Source organism: Erpetoichthys calabaricus, chromosome 4, assembly GCF_900747795.2.
Source record: "Erpetoichthys calabaricus chromosome 4, fErpCal1.3, whole genome shotgun sequence".
Classification (NCBI taxonomy): domain Eukaryota; kingdom Metazoa; phylum Chordata; class Cladistia; order Polypteriformes; family Polypteridae; genus Erpetoichthys; species Erpetoichthys calabaricus.
In genome coordinates, this window is record NC_041397.2 from 223,458,557 (window position 1) to 223,479,110 (window position 20,554).

The window sequence follows — 20,554 nt, forward strand, 5'->3', positions numbered from 1 at the left end:
TGATAAGGATGTTCTTTCTGTCTTATTAATCATGAGATGCTGAAGTATAAAAAACCCCTCCTGGCTTTTGATCAGGGTTCAATTGAGCTTTGCGGCTATAGGTTATACTCTTTTGAATCTCTACTTACTGCGACTCCAAATGAATAAATAAACGAGAATTGAGAAAATATTATCTGTCTGCTTTTCAGTGTGCATTTTTCGTCCACAGTTTTTGGCGCCCAACGTGGGGCAGGAGATGGGCAGACGACTCCCTGGGCGGGTTCGTCCAAGTGGACCGATTTCCGCGGATTGAGGACCAGCTCCGGTAAAAGTTAGGACTGGCCAACCTCGGGCGTTTTCCTGCGTGGGGAGTTGCTGACCTCCTCCTGACCGAAACGAAAAGCAACTGGATGGGATTTTTCCAGGCAGGCAGAAGGAGTCGTGGTAAGTAGATTCGGGGGATTCCCGTTGGTTTGACTGGTGTGCTGGAAGAAATAGAAGTATACGGGGAAAAGAAAAAAGAAAATAATAATAAAAGAGAATAAAAAATAAAAGCATGCTGAAAGAATAGAGAATCATACCGTATCGACCTAGAAGGGTTTTAGGGATTCATAGAGAGTGACGGCACAGTGTGAATGCTAGTAAGTCATCCCTTAAGAATTCGAGTAGAAAGGACCGAGTGGCACGTTCCTAAATAATAAGAGGAATAGGGGTGAAAGGGGCAGTTAGAGTACGTGTGAAATTTGGAAGAGGGGAGGTTGATTTCCACTTGTCGACTGGTTGATTCCGGGGACGACAAGTGGGACGAGAAATAATCGGGGATTGAGTTGCTCTCTGTTGAAGGCCTGCCGCTTACTATGGGAAATTATAATGGCACGCCAGTCAAACAGGTCCCCCAGGGTCCTCAAAACTTAATGTTAGAAGGATTATTTTCAGAGAATCACCAGGCTCCTAGTACACCGTCGGGATTGAAAGCGGGTCCCCTAAACAGTTAATAGAGAAGCAGACTGGGTTGGATTTTAAAAGGCATGTAAGAAGTGGAATAAGCAGAGGCGTAACAACCTGCTGGCTGCTGAAGTCAAAACACAAAAAAGACAAGGAAGAATTATTGCTAGCGTTGCAGAAAGTGAAGATAGAGACAGCGCCCAAGCCTGAAAGTAAAAGAAAGCAGACCGAAAAGAAAGACCCCCTATACCCCGTAATCTGTCCACCCCCTCCTTACCAAAACTCCCCTGCTTCCACCTCCTGCACCCTCTTCTCCAACAACACCCCTGTTAACAGACGAACCGTCTGGAGCAGGTTTTTACGATGAACAATATCATTATGACCCATCCTCACATATTGACCCTAAAGAAGATAATTCAGATCATTCACAAGATGCTACTGGATTGTAATGGCAGAAATTAAAAGAGTCATCTGTCTCCCAGCGCACGAGCAGTCCGTGGACTGCAATTTGTGGAGCTGTTACAGCAGCTGGATAACATGTATGAAACAAATGTTGCAGAGTGGACACAGGTGCTCCGTCGACAGCTGAGCACCGCATGGGCAACTGTAAATCACGGTGATCATAACGGTGTCCCTTGGTGTTGGAGTGAAGGTCCTTTCCTCGCCCAGTGAGAGCCTTTGAAAGGAGCCCTGGCAGAAAAAATATAAAAAGGGCACAAACTGGTCACTAATTTCAGCCGGCTCACCGATTGCAAGATCTGATGGCTAATCACTCTGGGCTAGACAATACAAACGATAGAACTCGTGCTGCAGTGCCTCCTTTCATCTCGGGACTGAGAAGTGACATTCAAAGCAAAGTCTGCACGTCCTGCAAAAAGGCTGGAAGACCGCAACGTTCGAGGAAGACAAGCGTCATGCAGAGCATGCTGACAGTCAGACTAAATTAAAAGAGTCAGACACACAGACCAAACTTTTGGCTGCACAAATAAATTATTATACTGGAAGAACTGACCTGGTTAGGGGGAGAGGACGCGGGAAATTCTTTGGAGGTCGAGGGCGAGGGCACGGAAGAGGACGCGGGTTCCATTTATCAAACCTTAATAATCCTTTTGCTCAGATGCCTAACTCTTCGGAGCAGATGCCAGCGTCATATGCCTGCCGCTGCTGCGGTGAACTTGGACATTTCAGACGCAACTGCCCACACAAGCGCCTCCGTCACCCCCTCTCCCTGAGCCTAATGACATTCCTTGGTCCTAAGAATTATCAGGGACCCAAGCCACTTTTTCCAGTTTCCTTTGCTTACTCGTCATGCTGAAACTGATCTTTTATTGACTTTAATGGCAAAGAAACTGCCTTTGAAATGGACACAGGAGCCATGCGCTGAAGGAGGTTCCTGTGCAATTACAGCTCAGCATTAACAGTTTCATTATTGACTCGTTCCTTTCTGTTAAATCATTTGTGCCCTGTGAAACTGCTGGGATGGGATCTTATGACTTAATTGTCAGTCTCAATTTTCTTTAACTGAACAAGGATTTTTGCTGCTCCATTCCTAAGCTCCTGTGCCACACTTCACACCCCAAGCCCTCTTTTACAGCCTGGACCCTGAACATCTCTCCGCACACCTTCCTCTTGAAAGCCCTTCATTCTTTCCCCTCATGCCTATTTCCTCACTTACAAGTCCCGGACACCCTGCCTTATACTGCCCAGTATTTTCCCTACTGAAGTGGACACACCTTGGTTAGAATCTTTTCTTTTCCTCCAGCACATGCCCTGAAACTTTGCACATTCCATGCATTTTTGTTGTCTACTAAAGCTGTTGCTTCAGTGCACCTCACATATTCACAAAGCGTTTTCTATTTAGGAGATTTGGTTCCCCATGTTTCCTTAGCACTGTGGTCCCAAGGGAAAAAATTGATTATGGAAGGATAGCACACTGAGCCACTGGTGATTTTCTCAAAATCTTCCTTCTGCCCGTACCGTGTCCAGGATCCTCTGTCTCCAGAGGCAGAGGCTGGCATCGCCGCCGTACATTCTGATCTCGTGAGGCGAGGAGCAATTATTCCAATTACATACTTTCCAGTCAACTCCCCCATTTTTTCCTGTAAAAAAGGCTGACGGGTCCTGCCGTTTTGTTCCAGACCTATGAAAAGTTAACTCTGCGGTTTTTTTCCTAGAACACCTATTGTTCCTAATCCTTCCACTATTCTTTCCACGATACCCCCGTCCGCCCGGTACTTCTCTGTTATTGACCTTGCTAACGCTTTCTTTTCCATTCCCGTGCACCCTGATTCTCAATCCTGGTTTGCTTTTACCTTTCAAAACCGCCGATGGACCTGGACCGTCATGCCTCAGGGATATACTGAAGCCCCTTGTGTTTATGGTTTTGGCCAGAAAAAGATAATAAATTGATACAGTATATAGATAAGAAAAAAGAAAAGAAAAATAAATAAACAACAAGTGCACATGATACTCAGAAAATTGCTATTCTTTTTAGGTGAAAATGGCCATAAAAAAGTGTCGAAGAAAGAAAAAAAAAAAAAAACTGCAGTTACTTCAAGCTATCGTTAAATATTTAGGTCATGACATTTCTTGCGATACAAGAGCTCTCTCTAGCGGCCGTTTAACCATCATTCAAAACCTTCCAAGACCGGTCACAAAACAACAGGTTAAGTCAGCATATTTCTCTGTGGCTGCATAGCTTTTGGTGGGAATGTTTTCTTGTTGTGGAGTTGTGCTGTGTGTTTCCCGAAATGGATTATTTTTGTTTGCAGTTGGCATTTGGGTCGCCACGGAAATTAGTGTTTCCTTGTTGTCGCTGACCCGGTCCCGCCTCGGACTTTTCCATGATCTGGAGGCTAGCATGTATGGCACCACGGTGAGATGAATTCCTAATTTAAAAGTAGTACCAGCTTGCGGCCTGAGAAGTTGTTTGATTGTAAGTTTTTCAGGAGGAGCACAGCCTTTACAAAATCTAGCTAACACTGCGATCTGGCTGCATGCAGTGATATAGCAGGCTGACAAGGCTCTATGATTAAAAAAAATAAATAACTCAATAAATAAATAATAATAAAAATGCATTACTCTCACTGACCATATTCTCGTCCATTCACTGTGTTCGTGGACGAAAAAGGGGGGATTAATGAATGCAGTTTTAACGCAACCACATACAGACAAACAAAGTGCTCATGAGCCCCTAATAGTAAAGGTACCTCACGCCGTTCATTCTATTTTAGTAGAGGATTTAAGACCAGCGCTGGCAAACCGATCCAACATCAAAAACTGATTGAATCCCTCTTAGAAGCTATAACTAAACCATCAAAGTTAGCGATTGTTAAATGTCAAGCTCACATAGGAAAACAAGATCCTGTCAGCAAAGGAAACGAATTAGCTGATCACTTTGCTAAACAGGCTGCATATAATAACACACCAATTTCTTTATTCCAACAGAGAAATAACCAGGACCTTGATAATCAACTTGTTTCTTTACAGAGTGCAGCCACGGACAGAGAAAAGAAAAAATGGTCCAAAGAAGGGTCCCTCTCTGATGGAGTCTGGACCCATAGGCAAACTAACAAACCTTTCCTCCCAAAGGCTTCTTTCCCAGGTATGGCAAAAATCGCTCATGGTCTAGACCATGCTGGAAGGGACGCCATGATTCAGGATGTTGAAAAACACTGGGAAGCTGCAGGCTTTTCTACATATGCAGAGCAGTTCTGCAGATGCTGTGCATTATGTCAAAAGTCTAATGTAGGAAAGGGCACCCAGGTAAGTCCAGGTAAGTCCCGCCGTTACACCTAATCCAATGGGTCCGTTTGAACACCTCCAAATGGATTTCATTGAACTAACTCCGTCTAAAGGTTATCGTTATTGTCTAGTAATTGTTGATGTGTTCTCCCGATGGGTAGAACTTTTTCCTGCTAAACACGCTGATGCTAAAACTGTAGCCAAAGCTTTAATCAAAGAAATTATTCCTAGGTGGGGCATACCACAGAAATTGCAAACTGATAATGGCACCCTCAAATCTAAATTAGCAAAAATCTGTGAGCAGACAAATTTATCCTGGCCAGACACTTTGCCTCTGGCCTTAATGAGATTGAGGGCAAGAACACACCGGCAATTAGGACTGTCGCCGTTTGAAATTCTGACCGGACACCCATGCCTGTGGGCATGGTTATAGGAAATGTTAACCTGCATACTGTGGACAATGATCTTCTCTCTTGTCTTACAGGTGTCCGAGCTTCTCTGAAAGAAGTCCACGAGCAGGTTAACCAGGCCTGGAGGACTAGTCTTCCATCTAAAGACACGCCGATTCCCTTAGGCACTTGGATCCTCGTCCATGACACTCGGAGGAAACATTGGCATCAGCCGAGGTGGAGAGGACCATTCCAAGTTCTTCTATCCACACCACATGCAGTGAAAATGGAAGGATTGCCCGCCTGGATTCACGCCTCACATTGCAAGAGATGGCACCCTTGATTGCTGTGCTACTATGCTTTCTTTTCCCTTGTCTACTGCCCTGGTCACCTTGACTTTCCTGTTAGGAATCACCACATCAGTGCAGGTTGATTTCTGCTCTATTATCAACTGTGGGACTGGTCGACAAGCCCAGTGGACCTGGTCTGACAAATACGTGTGTATGACTGTTTCAAGGTATTATTGGGGAAGTAACTGCGACACCTGGCTATGGGTTTTTGCTAACACTGGAACTGAGGACTGGGGTTCTCAACCTTTTGAGGCCCAAAAATACGGTTTGAAAAATCGATTTTCTATCATAAAAGGACATGCTTCTCATAAATGTGTTGACAACCATTGTAACCCCTTGATCATCATTTTGAAGAACTCCTCTTTACATGACTCAGGAACCTATATATTAGGGGCATATGTATCTGGAACAGACCCTTTAGGGAGATTTCTAATTAAGATTGACAATCCTGTTACTAACACCTCTCATTCTCCTGCACACACACCCGTCTCCCCAACTTCTGGTTCAGATTTTTCTCCTGTTAAGATTATGAATATTTTCACCCTCTCATCCACTTTTTCAATTGAAACTGGCTATGGCGATCAGAATCGTTGGTTACAGTGGGTATTATATTCGGCTAAGCAAGTAAATCAATCTGATTGCTACGCCTGTGCTACGGCCAGGCCACATTTGGCTACCGTCCCTTTCCCTCTTTCTAATATTTACCCTGTTGGTCTTCCTTGTCTCCTTGCCCTTTTTACCTCTCCGTCCACACCAAAAGACTCTAACTGCATTACACTTTCTCTCCTCTTCCCCCCCACTCCTCATATGACTCCCCCGATGTTCCAGTCTCATGAAGGCAATTATACCTGCTTCTCTAGTAATTATAGTTCCCCCTTCCGAGGTACTAATGTTGGTCATATCCCTTCTTCCTTCTGTTCCCAGACTTTCCAGGTTAACTCCACCTCATTTAATTCTACATTATCACTTTTCCTGTTGACACAGTCCACTCCGCGTGCTGATATTTGGTGGATGTGCAGTACATTAAAATTACTTGATATTCTTCCACCTGTTTGGACTGGCACATGCACATTAACCCAACTTGTTATGCCATTCCACCTCCTCCCTTTGAATTCTCCTCGCGTGTCGTCCAGCTCTGGCCGACGTCGTCGACCCCGCTCTACTGACCCCTCCACATTCTCTCTTCACGGCCCTGGCGTTTACTTTGATTCCATTGGTGTCCCTTGTGGAGTCCCTGATAAATTTCAAGCGCGAGATCAAGTTGCTGCCGGATTTGAGTCTATTTTCCCCCAAGTTACAATAAATAAAAGTGTATATTAGATTAATTACTTATATTACAACCAACAGCGTTTCCTGAATTTTACTAAAGAGGCTGTTGAAGGGATACATGAACAGCTTGATAGAACATCTCTTATGACTTGGCAAAATCGATTAGCATTAGATATGCTCCTTGCTGAAAAGGGGGGTGTATGTACTATGTTTGGTGATGCGTGCTGCACTTGCATCCCTAATAATACGGCTCCCGATGGATCAATCACCGTGCTTTGCCAGGTTTAACTGCCCTTTCAAATGAGTTAGCTACCACTTCTGGCATTTCTAGCCCCTGGGGCTGATGGCTCAGGTCAGTTTTTATTTCACTGGCCGTTGCTTTTATCATTCTGTTGCTTGTGGCCTGCTGTATAGTCCCCCTAATTAGATCTATTGTGTCCCAGTATTTCACTGCCTCCGTGGCCAAGGCTTATATGTTACACAAAGAATGCATGCTTCCCATTTCTTCCTCCTTTCCTTCCACTCCTTCCCCTTCTCCTACTCTCTCCCTTGTTACTCCTATGTCACCCATATTTTTGTTGGTTCAAAAAGGGGGGAATGTAGAAGAAGAATGTTCTCCTCAGCACCATGTATTTTGTGTGTTTAGTAAATTAGAATCTTTATAATAACTATTTTGTAACTTGCCAGTGAGAGACGCTTTGGCTTATGAACTAACAAAAATATGTTATTCCAGGGTTCAGGAGAAATAGTGTCCACATGAATAAAATGTAAGCTGTTTCTTGTTTTTCCCTTTCTCAGAGTGAATGTTTCAGGGACAAGGTCACAAGGCTGCAGAACTGCACATGTAGTTTATGCAAAGGCGTCTCTCCTGTGCTTAGCTTCCAAAACACAGATAATGCTTAGCTCAACAGACATATTGTTTAACTTTACTGTTTTGATAAGGATGTTCTTTCTGTCTTATTAATCATGAGATGCTGAAGTATAAACAACCCCTCCTGGCTTTTGATCAGGGTTCAATTGAGCTTTGCGGCTATAGGTTATACTCTTTTGAATCTCTACTTACTGCGACTCCAAATGAATAAATAAACGAGAATTGAGAAAATATTATCTGTCTGCTTTTCAGTGTGCATTTTTCGTCCACAATATATATATATATATATATATATATATATATACATACATACATTTATATTCATGGCATTCGTAGTCTGAATCACAATCTGATTGTATGGGTGGCTACCTACCAGGTAACGCTTGTGGTTGATCAGCAAGTCGGCTAACATCCACCACGGTGCCCTCTTTCAGTTGTGAGAAGCAGATCATAGAATGGTTGAAAATAGTTTTACTGTCAAATAATGCAGAGAGTACGCGACACGTGTTTCGCCCTAATTCTGGGCTCATCAGGTGTACACACTCACTGCACTCCCTCTTGGGAATCGAACCTCGGACATCAGCGCTAGAGGCAAAGCCCCTAACGTTGCGCCACGGTGTGTGGTTCGTTCATTTGACAGCATGTACCGTACTCTTTGTATTATTTGACAGTAAAACTATTTTTAACCATTCTATGATCTGCTTCTTGCAACTGAAAGAGGGCACCGTGGCGGATGTTAGTCGACTTGCTGACAATCACAAGCGTTACCTGGTAGGTAACCACCCATACAATCAGATTGTGATTCAGACTAAGAATGCCATGAATGTAATTACCCCGATCTACATGCTGTCAAATGAACGAACCACACACCGTGGCGCAACATTAGGGGCTTCGCCTCTAGCGCTGATGTCCGAGGTTCAATTCCCGAGAGGGAGTGCAGTGAGTGTGTACGCCTGATGAGCCCAGAATTAGGGTGAAACACGTGTTGCTTACTCTTTGCATTATTTGACAGTAAAACTATTTTCATACATATATATATACACATTGTCACACACGCGCGCATGGGGAGTCGCAGAACGACCCGGGTAGTAGCGCGAAATCCGAAAGCCATACGGGATGGACAGGCAACTAACCTTTTTCTCTTTGTTTTCCTAGAAAGAAGGAAACGTCGACACCCTGAACTGCCTCCCGTTCCTCCACTTCCGCATCTTCCTTCCCTCTGATGATGTCAGAATCCCAGAATACACCACAACTCGCTACCCAGCATTCCTCTGTTTATTTCCGGTCCCCTCTATAAATGTTCCCCCATCACGCCATATTGTTGTTCAGCAGTGGAAATTGATTGTACTCTGGACTATATGATTTTGCAACTTCTTTACAGTATACGGGGCCGGAAACCCCAACCCTTTATGTGCAGTTGTGTCTTTTCTTTTACAACATACAAACTGTATATATATATATATATATATACATATATACATATTGTGATGAGCGGCCGGGTCCCATGCCCGGCCAGGACGCCCCTGCTGCTTATGTTCAGGGGGAGCAACCATGGGCAGCTCAATACCTCCCCTGGGACACTTGGTGGCAGCCTCCCTGGCGGTCGGTGATTCCCCAACCTCGTGCCGGGCTCCATGGGAGATGGAGTCCTCCACAGCCTGGTTGGGACCCGGGGTGGCCGCTAGGGGGGTCTGTCTGGATTTAACAGCCGGGCTGGATGAGTCTTCAACCCCACCCGGAAGTGCAATTGGGACCAGGTGGTCAAACACCTGGAACACTACTGGGTGGGCTATAAAAGTGGCCAGCCACCAACACTTGAGAGCCAGAGATGGGAGGAGGAGGACTAAGCTTGAGGAGGAGTGGTGGTAAAGGAGAAAACTGTTGTGGGAATACTGTGGTGTTTGGGACTGTGTATTGCCTGTGGGTCACGGGGAAGACGTGTGCCCACGGGTGAAGAAAAATAAAGTCTTCGTTTGTTTTATACCTGCCTCCGTGTCCATCTGTGTCATGTCAGGCGCCTATATAGAGCCTTTGTTACTATATATATATATATATATATATAATAGATTTGTTTTTGACTAGAGATACTCCTAAGCTTATATAGGCATAGATAAGAAATTACTGCTGAAGAGCTATTAATCATCCTACACTGTGAAAAATAAACTTAAGGTAAACTTCTTGTCACATGGTCAAAACCTTCACCATGTTTGAGGTGAGGCTGGTAGTGATGCCAATATGTGTATACATATAGAAGCACAAAGAAACGGGCAACGTTGAGGATCGTAGACGCAGTGGTCGGCCAAGGAAACTTAGTGCAGCAGATGAAAGACACATCAAGCTTATTACCCTTCGAAATCAGAAGATGTCTAGCAGTGCCATCAGCTCAGAACTGGCAGAAACCAGTGGGACCCAGGTACACCCATCTACTGTCCGGAGAAGTCTGGCCAGAAGTGGTCTTCATGGAAGAGTTGCAGCCAAAAAGCCATACCTCCAACGTGGAAACAAGGCCAAGCGACTCAAGTATGCACAAAAACATAGGAACTGGGGTGCAGAAAAATGGCAGCAGGTGCTCTGGACTGATGAGTCAAAATTTGAAATATTTGGCTGTAGCAGAAGGCAGTTTTTTCGTCGAAGGGCTGGAGAGCGGTACAATAATGAGTGTCTGCAGGCAACAGTGAAGCATGGTGGAGGTTCCTTGAACGTTTGGGGCTGCATTTCTGCAAATGGAGTTGGGGATTTGGTCAGGATTAATGGTGTTCTCAATGCTGAGAAGTACAGGCAGATACTTATCCATCATGCAGTACCATCAGGGATGCGTATGATTGGCCCCAAATTTATTCTGCAGGAGGACAACGACCCCAAACATACAGCCAGAGTCATTAAGAACTATCTTCAGCGTAAGGAAGAACAAGAAGTCCTGGAAGTGATGGTATGGCCCCCACAGAGCCCTGATCTCAACATCATCGAGTGTGTCTGGGATTACATGAAGAGACAGAAGGATGTGAGGAAGCCTACATCCACAGAAGATCTGTGGTTAGTTCTCTAAGATGTTTGGAACAACCTACCAGCCGAGTTCCTTCAAAAACTATGTGCAAGTGTACCTAGAAGAATTGATGCTGTTTTGAAGGCAGAGGGAGGTCACACCAAATATTGATTTGATTTAGATTTCACTTTTGTTCATTCACTGCATTTTGTTGATTGATGAAAATAAATGATTAACACTTCCATTTTTGAAAGCATTCCTTGTTTACAGCATTTTTTCACACCTGCCTAAAACTTTTGCACAGTACTGTAAAATAAATATAGAAAAATAATAAAAATCATTTCCTTCAGAAAAAACAGTACATAATAAATAGTAAACTGAAGCAAGGTACACTTCTTGTCACATGGTCAGAACCTTTAACATGTTTGAGGCGAGGCTGGTAATGGTGCTATAATAACAATATAAGTATACGTATATATTAAGTTTGTAAAATAAATGTAGAAAAAAATACATGAAATCATTTCCTTCACAAGAGACAGTACATAATTAATAAATAATAAACAAAGGCAACATGAATAACATAGAAACATTAAAAATAATTCAAAGTTAGCAAAAACAAAAGAAAATAAATAAAGGCGAGGGAACAAACCCTTGCTGCTATACAATAGTTCAGACACTGGCACAGGTTAAACTAACAAGACAGCAAGATCTGTGTGAACTAGAAAAATGTCCTGTTCAAAAAGGAAAATTGTATTGTTATTGTTTTATTTGTTTTCTGAGCAGTAGAAACTGAAAATGCAAACTAGAATTGAAACCTACACAAAAGCAATGGTTGATCAAATAAGTGAAGGGGTAAAATGAATCACATGAAAAGAGAAACAGGAGATTCTTAATAGAACAAAACATTTACCTGCTTATAACACAGAGGTTTTATTTATTCTTAGTTAAATTCCCCAGAGGGTTTATGCACAACCCCTCATTCTTAAGTAAGATGGCCTTCTGCATATCAACAGTTGCACACATCTGTCAAGTCCACTGTGCAGTGAGAGAGCCACACACAGCAAACAGTGTAACGTACTGTAACTTTAGATGATGTCATCCCAGAGGCAGCAAAACTATAAATAATGATTCATTTGTAAATATCCAGATATGGCAACAAATCTAAAATATTCCAGAATGGGCCAGTGGTGATGGTAGAAATTGCAAAGTGGGTGGGCATAGAAACAACTGGGTCCCACCTTGAAGATTTGAGCTGTTTGTTTTAGTGATGATTGAATTAAGGTCTCCATTGAAGATTATGTTAAGGAGCAACTTTGCTCCTGAGTGTAGGGGCTTTGTCACCGGTATGGTGGTCATGGAGAGTGGAGGATTTGTTCTTTTCCTTTGTAATTTTGACAGCTCATAACTAGAAAGGTGCATCTCAGCCATCTACTATACTGGAGTGGAAAGTATGATTTTTAACATTTGAACCATTTTGATTAAAAACTTGACTATATCCCTATATACCTTTAACCTGCTGCTAAAATATTTCTAACTCCAAACTATGTTGATGCCCCCCTTTTACTCCAAAACATCCTTATATGTTTCCCAAATTGTTTATATCGAATACAGTAATGACCACATGCTCTTCTGTTTCTGATCTCTTCTCACACCATGCCATTAACATTTTTCCCAGTTACAGCCGACCTTGAATTCATACCTGTATAACCAAACTGTATCTTTCCTGACTGCACTTACTATGTCTACCTGCAGATGCCTCTCCTCCATAACTAGCTGTGCTACCCAGCTTCACACGAGAAATTGACAAAGTCAGTGGGCCTCAGTTACAGCATAATTGGTTATCCCGACATTTCAGAAGTACTATGTAACTAACGATGTATTTTCCTGTGTATAATATTTGTATTTTTTTTTTACCAGGGGCCAATATTATTAGTTCACTTGAACTGCTTACTGTTGAACATGCTCCATGTAGTCCTTGGTGGTGTTCGTGTGAAAGAAATTGCAGCTGATCTCTGTATTAAAGTGGCATGCGGTAAAGTTACAAAGGTGATTTAATGCTGATTCATTCAAAGCTAAAAACTGGTAAAAATCTTGACTGTCTATTAGCATCAAAGCCAAAAATTAGTACAAAATAATAAAAAAATAATGCCTTTATAAGACATCTATTGACTTGTGCCTAATGCTCTAGCATATTTACCAACCACCGAAGATGTCACTTCCTCCTTACGACTTTAAAACCCACCCTGTCTGTACCAAACCTCAGTTCTGCTTTGGACTCCTGTCTATAAAGACCATTTTTTCGCAACCTCTTTTTTCAATTTTGCGGCCATTTCCAAGTATATGGGACACTGTATCACTATGTATATACATATATATATATATATATATATATACAGTATATATGTGTGTGTGTATGTGTGTGTGTACACATACAAATATACACACAGAACAGTATATAACATAAATAAATAAATAAAAAATGTACAGGCGACTGACTTATTCACTTGTTCACTCAACAACAAAATCACTATTTCCTGTTTAGATAAAAAGCTGAAATGTGGCAGGATGGTACATCTAAACATTTAAATATATAAATATTTAAGGGGGAAAAAAAATACAAAATACCCCATAATCTTAAAATTGCTTTGACCGATTTTGTTTTTATTTGGTTCTATTATAGAAATAAATTAACTGACACATGCTTTTTATTTGTTGATTACTTTTTTAATTGTCAATATTTATTAATTATGTTAATTATGTTAACTTAAATGCTCTGCACAGCACTGACGGGGGCTTTTCGCAAATAAAGGACACAGCAGAAGCAACTGACGGCAGCATTAGCCAATAGAGTGGATAGATGACTAATGGAGAAGTGGTGTCCTGGACAGGAAAAAAACAAACGTAATCGTGTTTGCCGTGTACAGTGAGGTGTGAAATGGAAAACAGAAAGTTTGCCAAAGCTGAAGAAAGAAGCAGAGCTCAGTGGTTAGCAAGTGCTATAAAGCTTGAGTGCCGATGCCAGACACTGTGGCTGTGAGCACTGACGTTCCCTTGTCAGAAGTAAAAAGTCAGGGGGAGAGAGACTGAGGTGAAAATAGCATCCTTGGATCCAAGAAAAGGGGGACAGATGGCATACATTTAACAAGCCTCCCATAAGCTACTCCATTGTAATACACATTCAATTCTACAGATTGAGAAACAGGCCACCTAGCCCGCTCTCCAAAATCACTTACATTTGCATACACGTCTGGTTACTTTGAATGGTGATGCTCCACCCACTACTGTCCAAAATTTTTTACATATACATTTGCATCTGTGGACTTAAAACAGAGACTCACAATCATTTAAAAAGACCCCAAAACATAGTACCAGCAGGTATTTTCTTCCAGTTCAAGCACAAGAGAAAATAAATCCAAAAGTAAAAACTTTCCATTCGTTACAAGGACTGTCTAAGTATGCAGCCTGTAAACATCATTGCTATTTGTAATAAATTAAAGTAAAATTCAATATGTTAGAACAATAGTGTCTTCCTATAGCTATAGAAAAAAACTACAAGCTTTAACATGCAACAGATGCAAAACACTAAAAGAAAAACTTGTGTGAATGACATGAACAAGTGAAAATTGTAAACATCTTATAATGGTAATAATATACATTCAAATTTCACATTATTTCTACTGATTAAAAAATAATAATTACTTTCCTGTAAAACTGTGTTTTGCAATTAACATCAACAAAAGTCAAGTCAGTGGGAAAAGCAGATATTGTTCTAGAATATTAGATTAGAATATCAAATTGTCAAAATGTAAACCAAGCTACCAAACCAAAACATTATCAAATAATCAGTGTTAAACAAGTCCAAAAAGTCTCTCTGGTCTAATGCCCTTTCCTTACCTTAACTAATTAGACCATCTTAAAGAGAGATAGCACAGTAAGTCACATGTGACACCATTGACAATAACGTGGTAGTGACACTAATAGGACCTCAGCCATAAAAAAAATTACAAATTGATGTTGATGATCAAAATAACAGTAAAGAAAATATTTTTACAATGACAGTAATAAAATAAGGTTAAAAATGTAAATCATTTTTAGGAGGCAAAAACACCCCAAAAATTTCACAACACATAGGATGCACTGCTCACATAAATGTACAATTTAACTGAAATACCAACAAGCATTCAGATGTCAAAAATTGATTGGATGGGGTTATTTTACTCCCTAAAGATTAAAAGCTTTGATATAGAAGTGTACACTTCATACTTGTATTATTTAATCAACTAAACCCAAAGGACTCAAATGTGTCTAAAATCACCTTACAAGTTGAAATGCTTGCATTCTTTAGTGAATTTTATGCTTAAAAAACACACCCATGCTGTAAATGAGGTTTGAGAATACAACCAAATGAAAGCTCCCTAACACAGAAAAATGGCAGAGGCCTTGTGTGTGCCTGTGTCCAAATAGACAGAGTCTGTACAAACTAAAGCACAGACGCCTCATCAAAAAACCTTTTTATTCTTAAAGTAGTTGACTGTTTGTCTAAGACGTGTTGCTCCTATGGTGTAATTTTAATTGAAAAGTGATATTGAAAGATATAGTCATTTATAACATGTCTTAAGACAACATGGGTAATTTATAATAGTTTATTCAACACCTGTTCTACTAGAAGTGTAAGGGTATTATTTTTTTTAAATCCCTAGGTATCATTTGCCAATGCCGATTTTTCTGTTCAGATCTTAAATGAATGCATTTTAGCACACATATTATTAACTCAGTACTTAAACTACTAGATACTTTTTTACACAAAACTCTTCTTAATTATACTGAGATACCTGTATATATCCATCCATCCATCCATTATCCAACCCGCTGAATCCGAACACAGGGTCACGGGGGTCTGCTGGAGCCAATCCCAGCCAACACAGGGCACAAGGCAGGGAACCAATCCTGGGCAGGGTGCCAACCAACCGCAGGACACACACAAACACACCCACACACCAAGCACACACTAGGGCCAATTTAGAATCGCCAATCCACCTAACCTGCATGTCTTTGGACTGTGGGAGGAAACCGGAGCACCCGGAGGAAACCCACGCAGACACGGGGAGAACATGCAAACTCCACGCAGGGAGGACCCGGGAAACGAACCCAGGTCCCCAGGTCCCCAGGTGTCCCAACTGCGAGGCAGCAGCGCTACCCACTGCGCCACCGTGCCGCTACCTGTATATATTCATAATTAAATGGCCAGTATAGCAGTTAGTACTGCTGCCACTGTATGTGGCCTCCATGAGGTGTCTGATTGTTCTTCCACTGTCTACATCAGCTTCCTTCCACATTCCAAAGATGTAGGTGTTGTCTGACCCAATGTGGGTGAGGGATGTCTTCTGTCTTGGTCCAATCCCGCTCTGAACAAAATTCTAGCAGCCTGCAAATTGGTAATGGATAACAAAGACTGATAAAATAAATAAATGCATTGATATACAGTACGTATTTTGAAAATATTGATTATGTCCTTCAAGCTGTTCTTTACTGACCTGAAATTACTACATTCATTCAAAATAGTCTCTCACACTTTGGAAAAAGTAGGATTGAAGGAGCTTAATTTTAAAGTATTGTTTTTCTTTTTGGAGGCAGAGACAAACACTTTGCGGAAATTCTGTCTGGACAGAAAGTACAAAATGGGATCTAAACAGCTGTTAGCACTGGCCAGAGGCCTAGTCACTTTATAAGCAATGTCAGAAGCCTCCAGCATGTTGCATTCCACATTGAGCTGCCTGAAGATGTAATAAATGGTCCGGGTTATGTGAAAAGGCAAATAGCAGAGGATAAAAACAAGAAGGACAATCACAATCATCCTGATTGATTTCTTCTTAATCCGGGAAGAGGAGGTGCCTTCAGCACTAGGCTGCATAAGCTGCTTGGTCATTAGGCAATAACAGACAATGACAGTCAGGATGGGCAAACAGAAGAGCATCACAGATATTATGGAGCTGTAAACCAGAAACTGGGGAAACAATCCAGGGGGTGTTGTGTCATAGCAGAGGACATTGCCGTTGTTGTTATAGGTTTGGGAGAAATAAAAGATGGGAGCTTGGCAAGACACAACAATGATCCAGATGAGCACAGAACATATGCGGGCACAGCGCACATTAAGCCATTCCAAGGACTGCATAGGAAAACAGATGCCCAAAAAGCGGTGAATGCTGATGCAGGAAAGAAAGAGGATACTGCAGTAGAGGTTGTTATAAAAAAGGAATCTAATGATTCTGCACATGGCATCACCAAAAGGCCAGTTGTTTTCTTTGGCATAGTAGTATATGAGAAATGGCAGGCTGATGACATACAGGGTGTCAGAGATGGACAGGTTAAACATGTAAATAGTGCTGCTGGTCCATTGTTTCATGCGAAAGGTGAAGATGAAAAGGGAAAAAGCATTAAGGATCAGCCCAATAACAAAGACAATCCCATAACAGATTGGTAGTAAAATGAATTCAAAGTTCTCATTTAAAACACACTTGTACAGGCTGCTATGGTTCATACTTGAAACTTTTAAAAGGTAGTGGTTACTGGATCCACTTTTCACACAGTTCCATCTGTATCTTTCCGTCTGTTTTCCTAAAAGCTGAAAAAACATATGAATAAAGTCAGAGGATGCCAAAGGAACATTATTAGTCTCAATAGTACACTGTTGGTTTTGGGTACTACATAAGATGTTACTCTGCCGTGTCAAGGTAAAATGTGTCAGTGTTATATGAGATGGGATTTAAATTTGTGGAATACCATGGTGAACAAGACAAATATTCAATATGCTGTGTAAACACAAATATATTACATTTTACTAAATCCTTTCTAACAGTCATCTGTTTTTTGTTTCCTTATTTATTTTACTGAACATACTTTATAGATATCTCAACATATAAAAACAGGTCCTACTTGAATTTTCCCTTTTAAAGTATTGCACTTGTCAGTTTCAACATGCTTTGAATGTTACAGGTCCTCAGGTTGTGTCTATTGTATAAGAAATAGCGTGCTTTGACTATTTGTGGACTTGATTTAGTAAAAGTTGGTTGACCACTCAAAGCACTAATTCTCCTACCTAAAGTTTCTGTTTGTGAAAGTCAACTTTCTCTATTTACCTGTCAGCATGAAATTTGCTGTGTGTTTAATCACTGCCACTAAAGAAAACATGGCAATATTATGTATCGCTACAAAGCTCATTGTAGTGCTGGGCGGTATGACCAAAATTCTATATCACGGTATTTTTCAAAATTATACCAGATTTATGCTATTCAACTGTATTTTTTCCCATGCATGAGTGGATGTTAACCACATATTCCACTGTCATGAGAATTGTACATTGTACAAAAAAACATTTTAATGTGCACACAAGTATTAATACAGGTTTGCATGGCCCCATAAAGTGATAGTTTTCAAGGGGGTGGCACTAATGAAGAGAAGGAATCACATTGCATGACAGTTGCAGTCAAAATATAGAACCTTTTTATTGAACAAATTTTGCAAACAACTTAAAACTATAATTGTGACAACATATTTTCAACCATCCAAAGAGGCATTTAGACTTAGTAAAATATCCAGAGGTGCTTCTCAAAAGTTGTATTACACTGAACATGTCTTAGAATAGGAATAAATCGTAAATATGTTTTGTGAACCAACTACACTTTCTGTTAATGTTTACAGTCTCTGTCCACTGACATGTTAGCTACATGGATTGTAATGGCATTGGTTATCTCGATCCACCGCTTGCTTTTTTTGTCATAGGCAGTACCTCTAGCAAACGCGTCTACAAGTGACATGTGACTCGAGTGTCCTCTAGCTTTTTCAGTTTTACCTGAGGACGTGGAAGGTGCCAACCTTAGTTCCATACATTCATGGTACACCAAAGCATGTTTGTGGCTAAGGTAGTGCAGCAAATTGCTCATGTTGCTGCCTCCAGCTACAACTTTAGCTCGACAGCATTGATAGTAAATAGTTATTTGGTCCACATCCAACCTTTTAAAACCAAAGTATCTCCAGACAATAGACACGGCTCCTTTCTTCTGTGTCATCATGTTCAACTTTATCGTCTGCTACAGCTTAAGTTTCTGAATGTTCTCTGTCCATTTTCACCGCTAAATACCTCCTCTAATGCATGTACTCCGTTGCATGCATGTTTAGCGGTGTAGCAGTGAAAAAGGTCCCCCCTTAAACAGTTTCCCGCTGCACCACATTCCAAACGTTGTTTAGGCTTTTTAAACCGGTATTGCGGTATAAGAAAAATCCATATCATAACAAAAATAAAAAAAATGCTTTTCGGTATGAACCGGTATACCTCCCAGCACTAGCTCACTGCCTATATTCTCACAGAAACATAGAAAAAGAACACCATCTTAATGAAATTTAGATCAGCAGCAAATCATGTGTGTCTTCTAAGCCTTCAAAGAATATGAAGCCCAGTGATCTATTAGCACCATGGTAACAGAGCCACAGTCCTTTGCTACAGGCCAATTGGAGATATTGCATTTGAAGAGAAAAGTCCAAATTTTTATCGTATGCAACTCCTCACTTTTTATGTCTATGTGGTTTTTCCTCCCAAATTACAAATATATGCATGTTAGGTTAAATAGTGATACTAAAACTTGTCCACTGTGGCTGCATGTGTGAGTGGGCCACAAGATGGTCCTTACCTTATACCTGAGGAAAACCTGAGTTGATTTACATGGGTTTAAAAATGTTATATAAAACTTTACATTTTAACCTATATTAATGATTACAGTGCATGCCCCGTTATAAATGAAGATTTAAGTTTGTTTTCAAGGCAAAACACTGAGTACGTGACCTGTTAATATTGTATGATACAGACCAACAAAGGTTACTAAAGATAAAACTACATAGAGTCCATACATTTACTGTAAAAACCACCCTGCGCTTTTGCTCACAAGATAAAAGATTCTGAATCAATTTCTTTATTAAAATCCTTTCAATACTGTAAATGTTAAAACAGTAATTTAAACATTTACTCTCTTAGTTCACCCACCCAGTTATCTTGTGATTTTTTTCAGGGATTGTTTTTCTTCCCTTTCAAGTTTGTGGGAAGTCAGTTTATCCGACACCTTAGGAGGTGTCAGTTAATCACACACTTCCACTATCCTCATGCCAGCTTATTCAGATAACTAATTAATGTAACATACATAAAAACCAGAAGACCTGGAGAAATCCCAAGTAGATGATGACAAATGTAAAAACTGAACTTTGACAGTGATCAAACTAGAAATGAAACCTGGATCTCTGCTCATCCAATGGATCATCCTTATCTTCTTTATGACTTATTGCCATATTATTGTTATTTTTAATTTGCAACACTTTCTTGCAAAGACCACCTATACAGTAATTACAAATGTCAGGGTTAGGCTTCACAATAAGTTCAACATCCATCCATCCATTTGCCAACCCGCTGAATCCGAACACAGGGTCACGGGGGTCTGCTGGAGCCAATCCCAGCTGTAATAAAAAGGTTTTCTCTGTAACAGGAGAAGGGATGAAATAAAGGAGTAAGAGGGGGTTGGTCGCTTCAGTGCAAAACCAGCTACAAAGATTGGAATGTCTGGGATGATAGCGAAAGAATGTGCAAAAACCTGTTTCTCATAGAGGGTTTCAGAATGTTTTAGGGAAAAGGTTATATTAATGCAAGATGTTTTTCTGTAAGTTGTTTTGATGTCTCTAAGAAGGACTGTTTTAGGCTTAGTAGAGATAACACATAAGTTGTCCCGTGGGAAGAGGTGTGCAGAAACTGATCACTTCTGTATACACTGCTTACACGTAAGCCATTTTGGGCAAGGACACTCAATTAGTATATAAGGGAAGGTTCCGCCCTCAGTTTCTTTGGAAGCTCAACCGTGGGGAACGTGCACACCGCCCGGTATTGGACCAGGCTCACGAGTTGATCCTCTGACGAGACTGACACGCGGGCTCCCTCAGTCTACTGGTCTAGGATGATGGCTCTGGGTCTTTTGATATTACTGTAAGT

At 41.0% G+C, this 20,554-nt stretch overlaps 1 protein-coding gene across 2 annotated transcripts in view; it reads right to left on the bottom strand.

Moving 5' to 3' along the window:
• The window catches only part of LOC114650606 (P2Y purinoceptor 2-like), a 244,288-nt gene extending 227,147 nt beyond the window's left edge, over nt 1-17,141 (bottom strand). For both annotated transcript variants that reach the window (XM_051926830.1, XM_051926828.1), the window contains exon 1: nt 15,849-17,141. In XM_051926830.1, the coding sequence (XP_051782790.1) occupies nt 16,097-17,068 (972 nt within the window). In that variant the 5' untranslated portion in view covers nt 17,069-17,141 and the 3' untranslated portion in view covers nt 15,849-16,096. The remainder of the gene's footprint in view (nt 1-15,848) is intronic.
• Between the last annotated feature and the right edge of the window lie 3,413 nt (nt 17,142-20,554).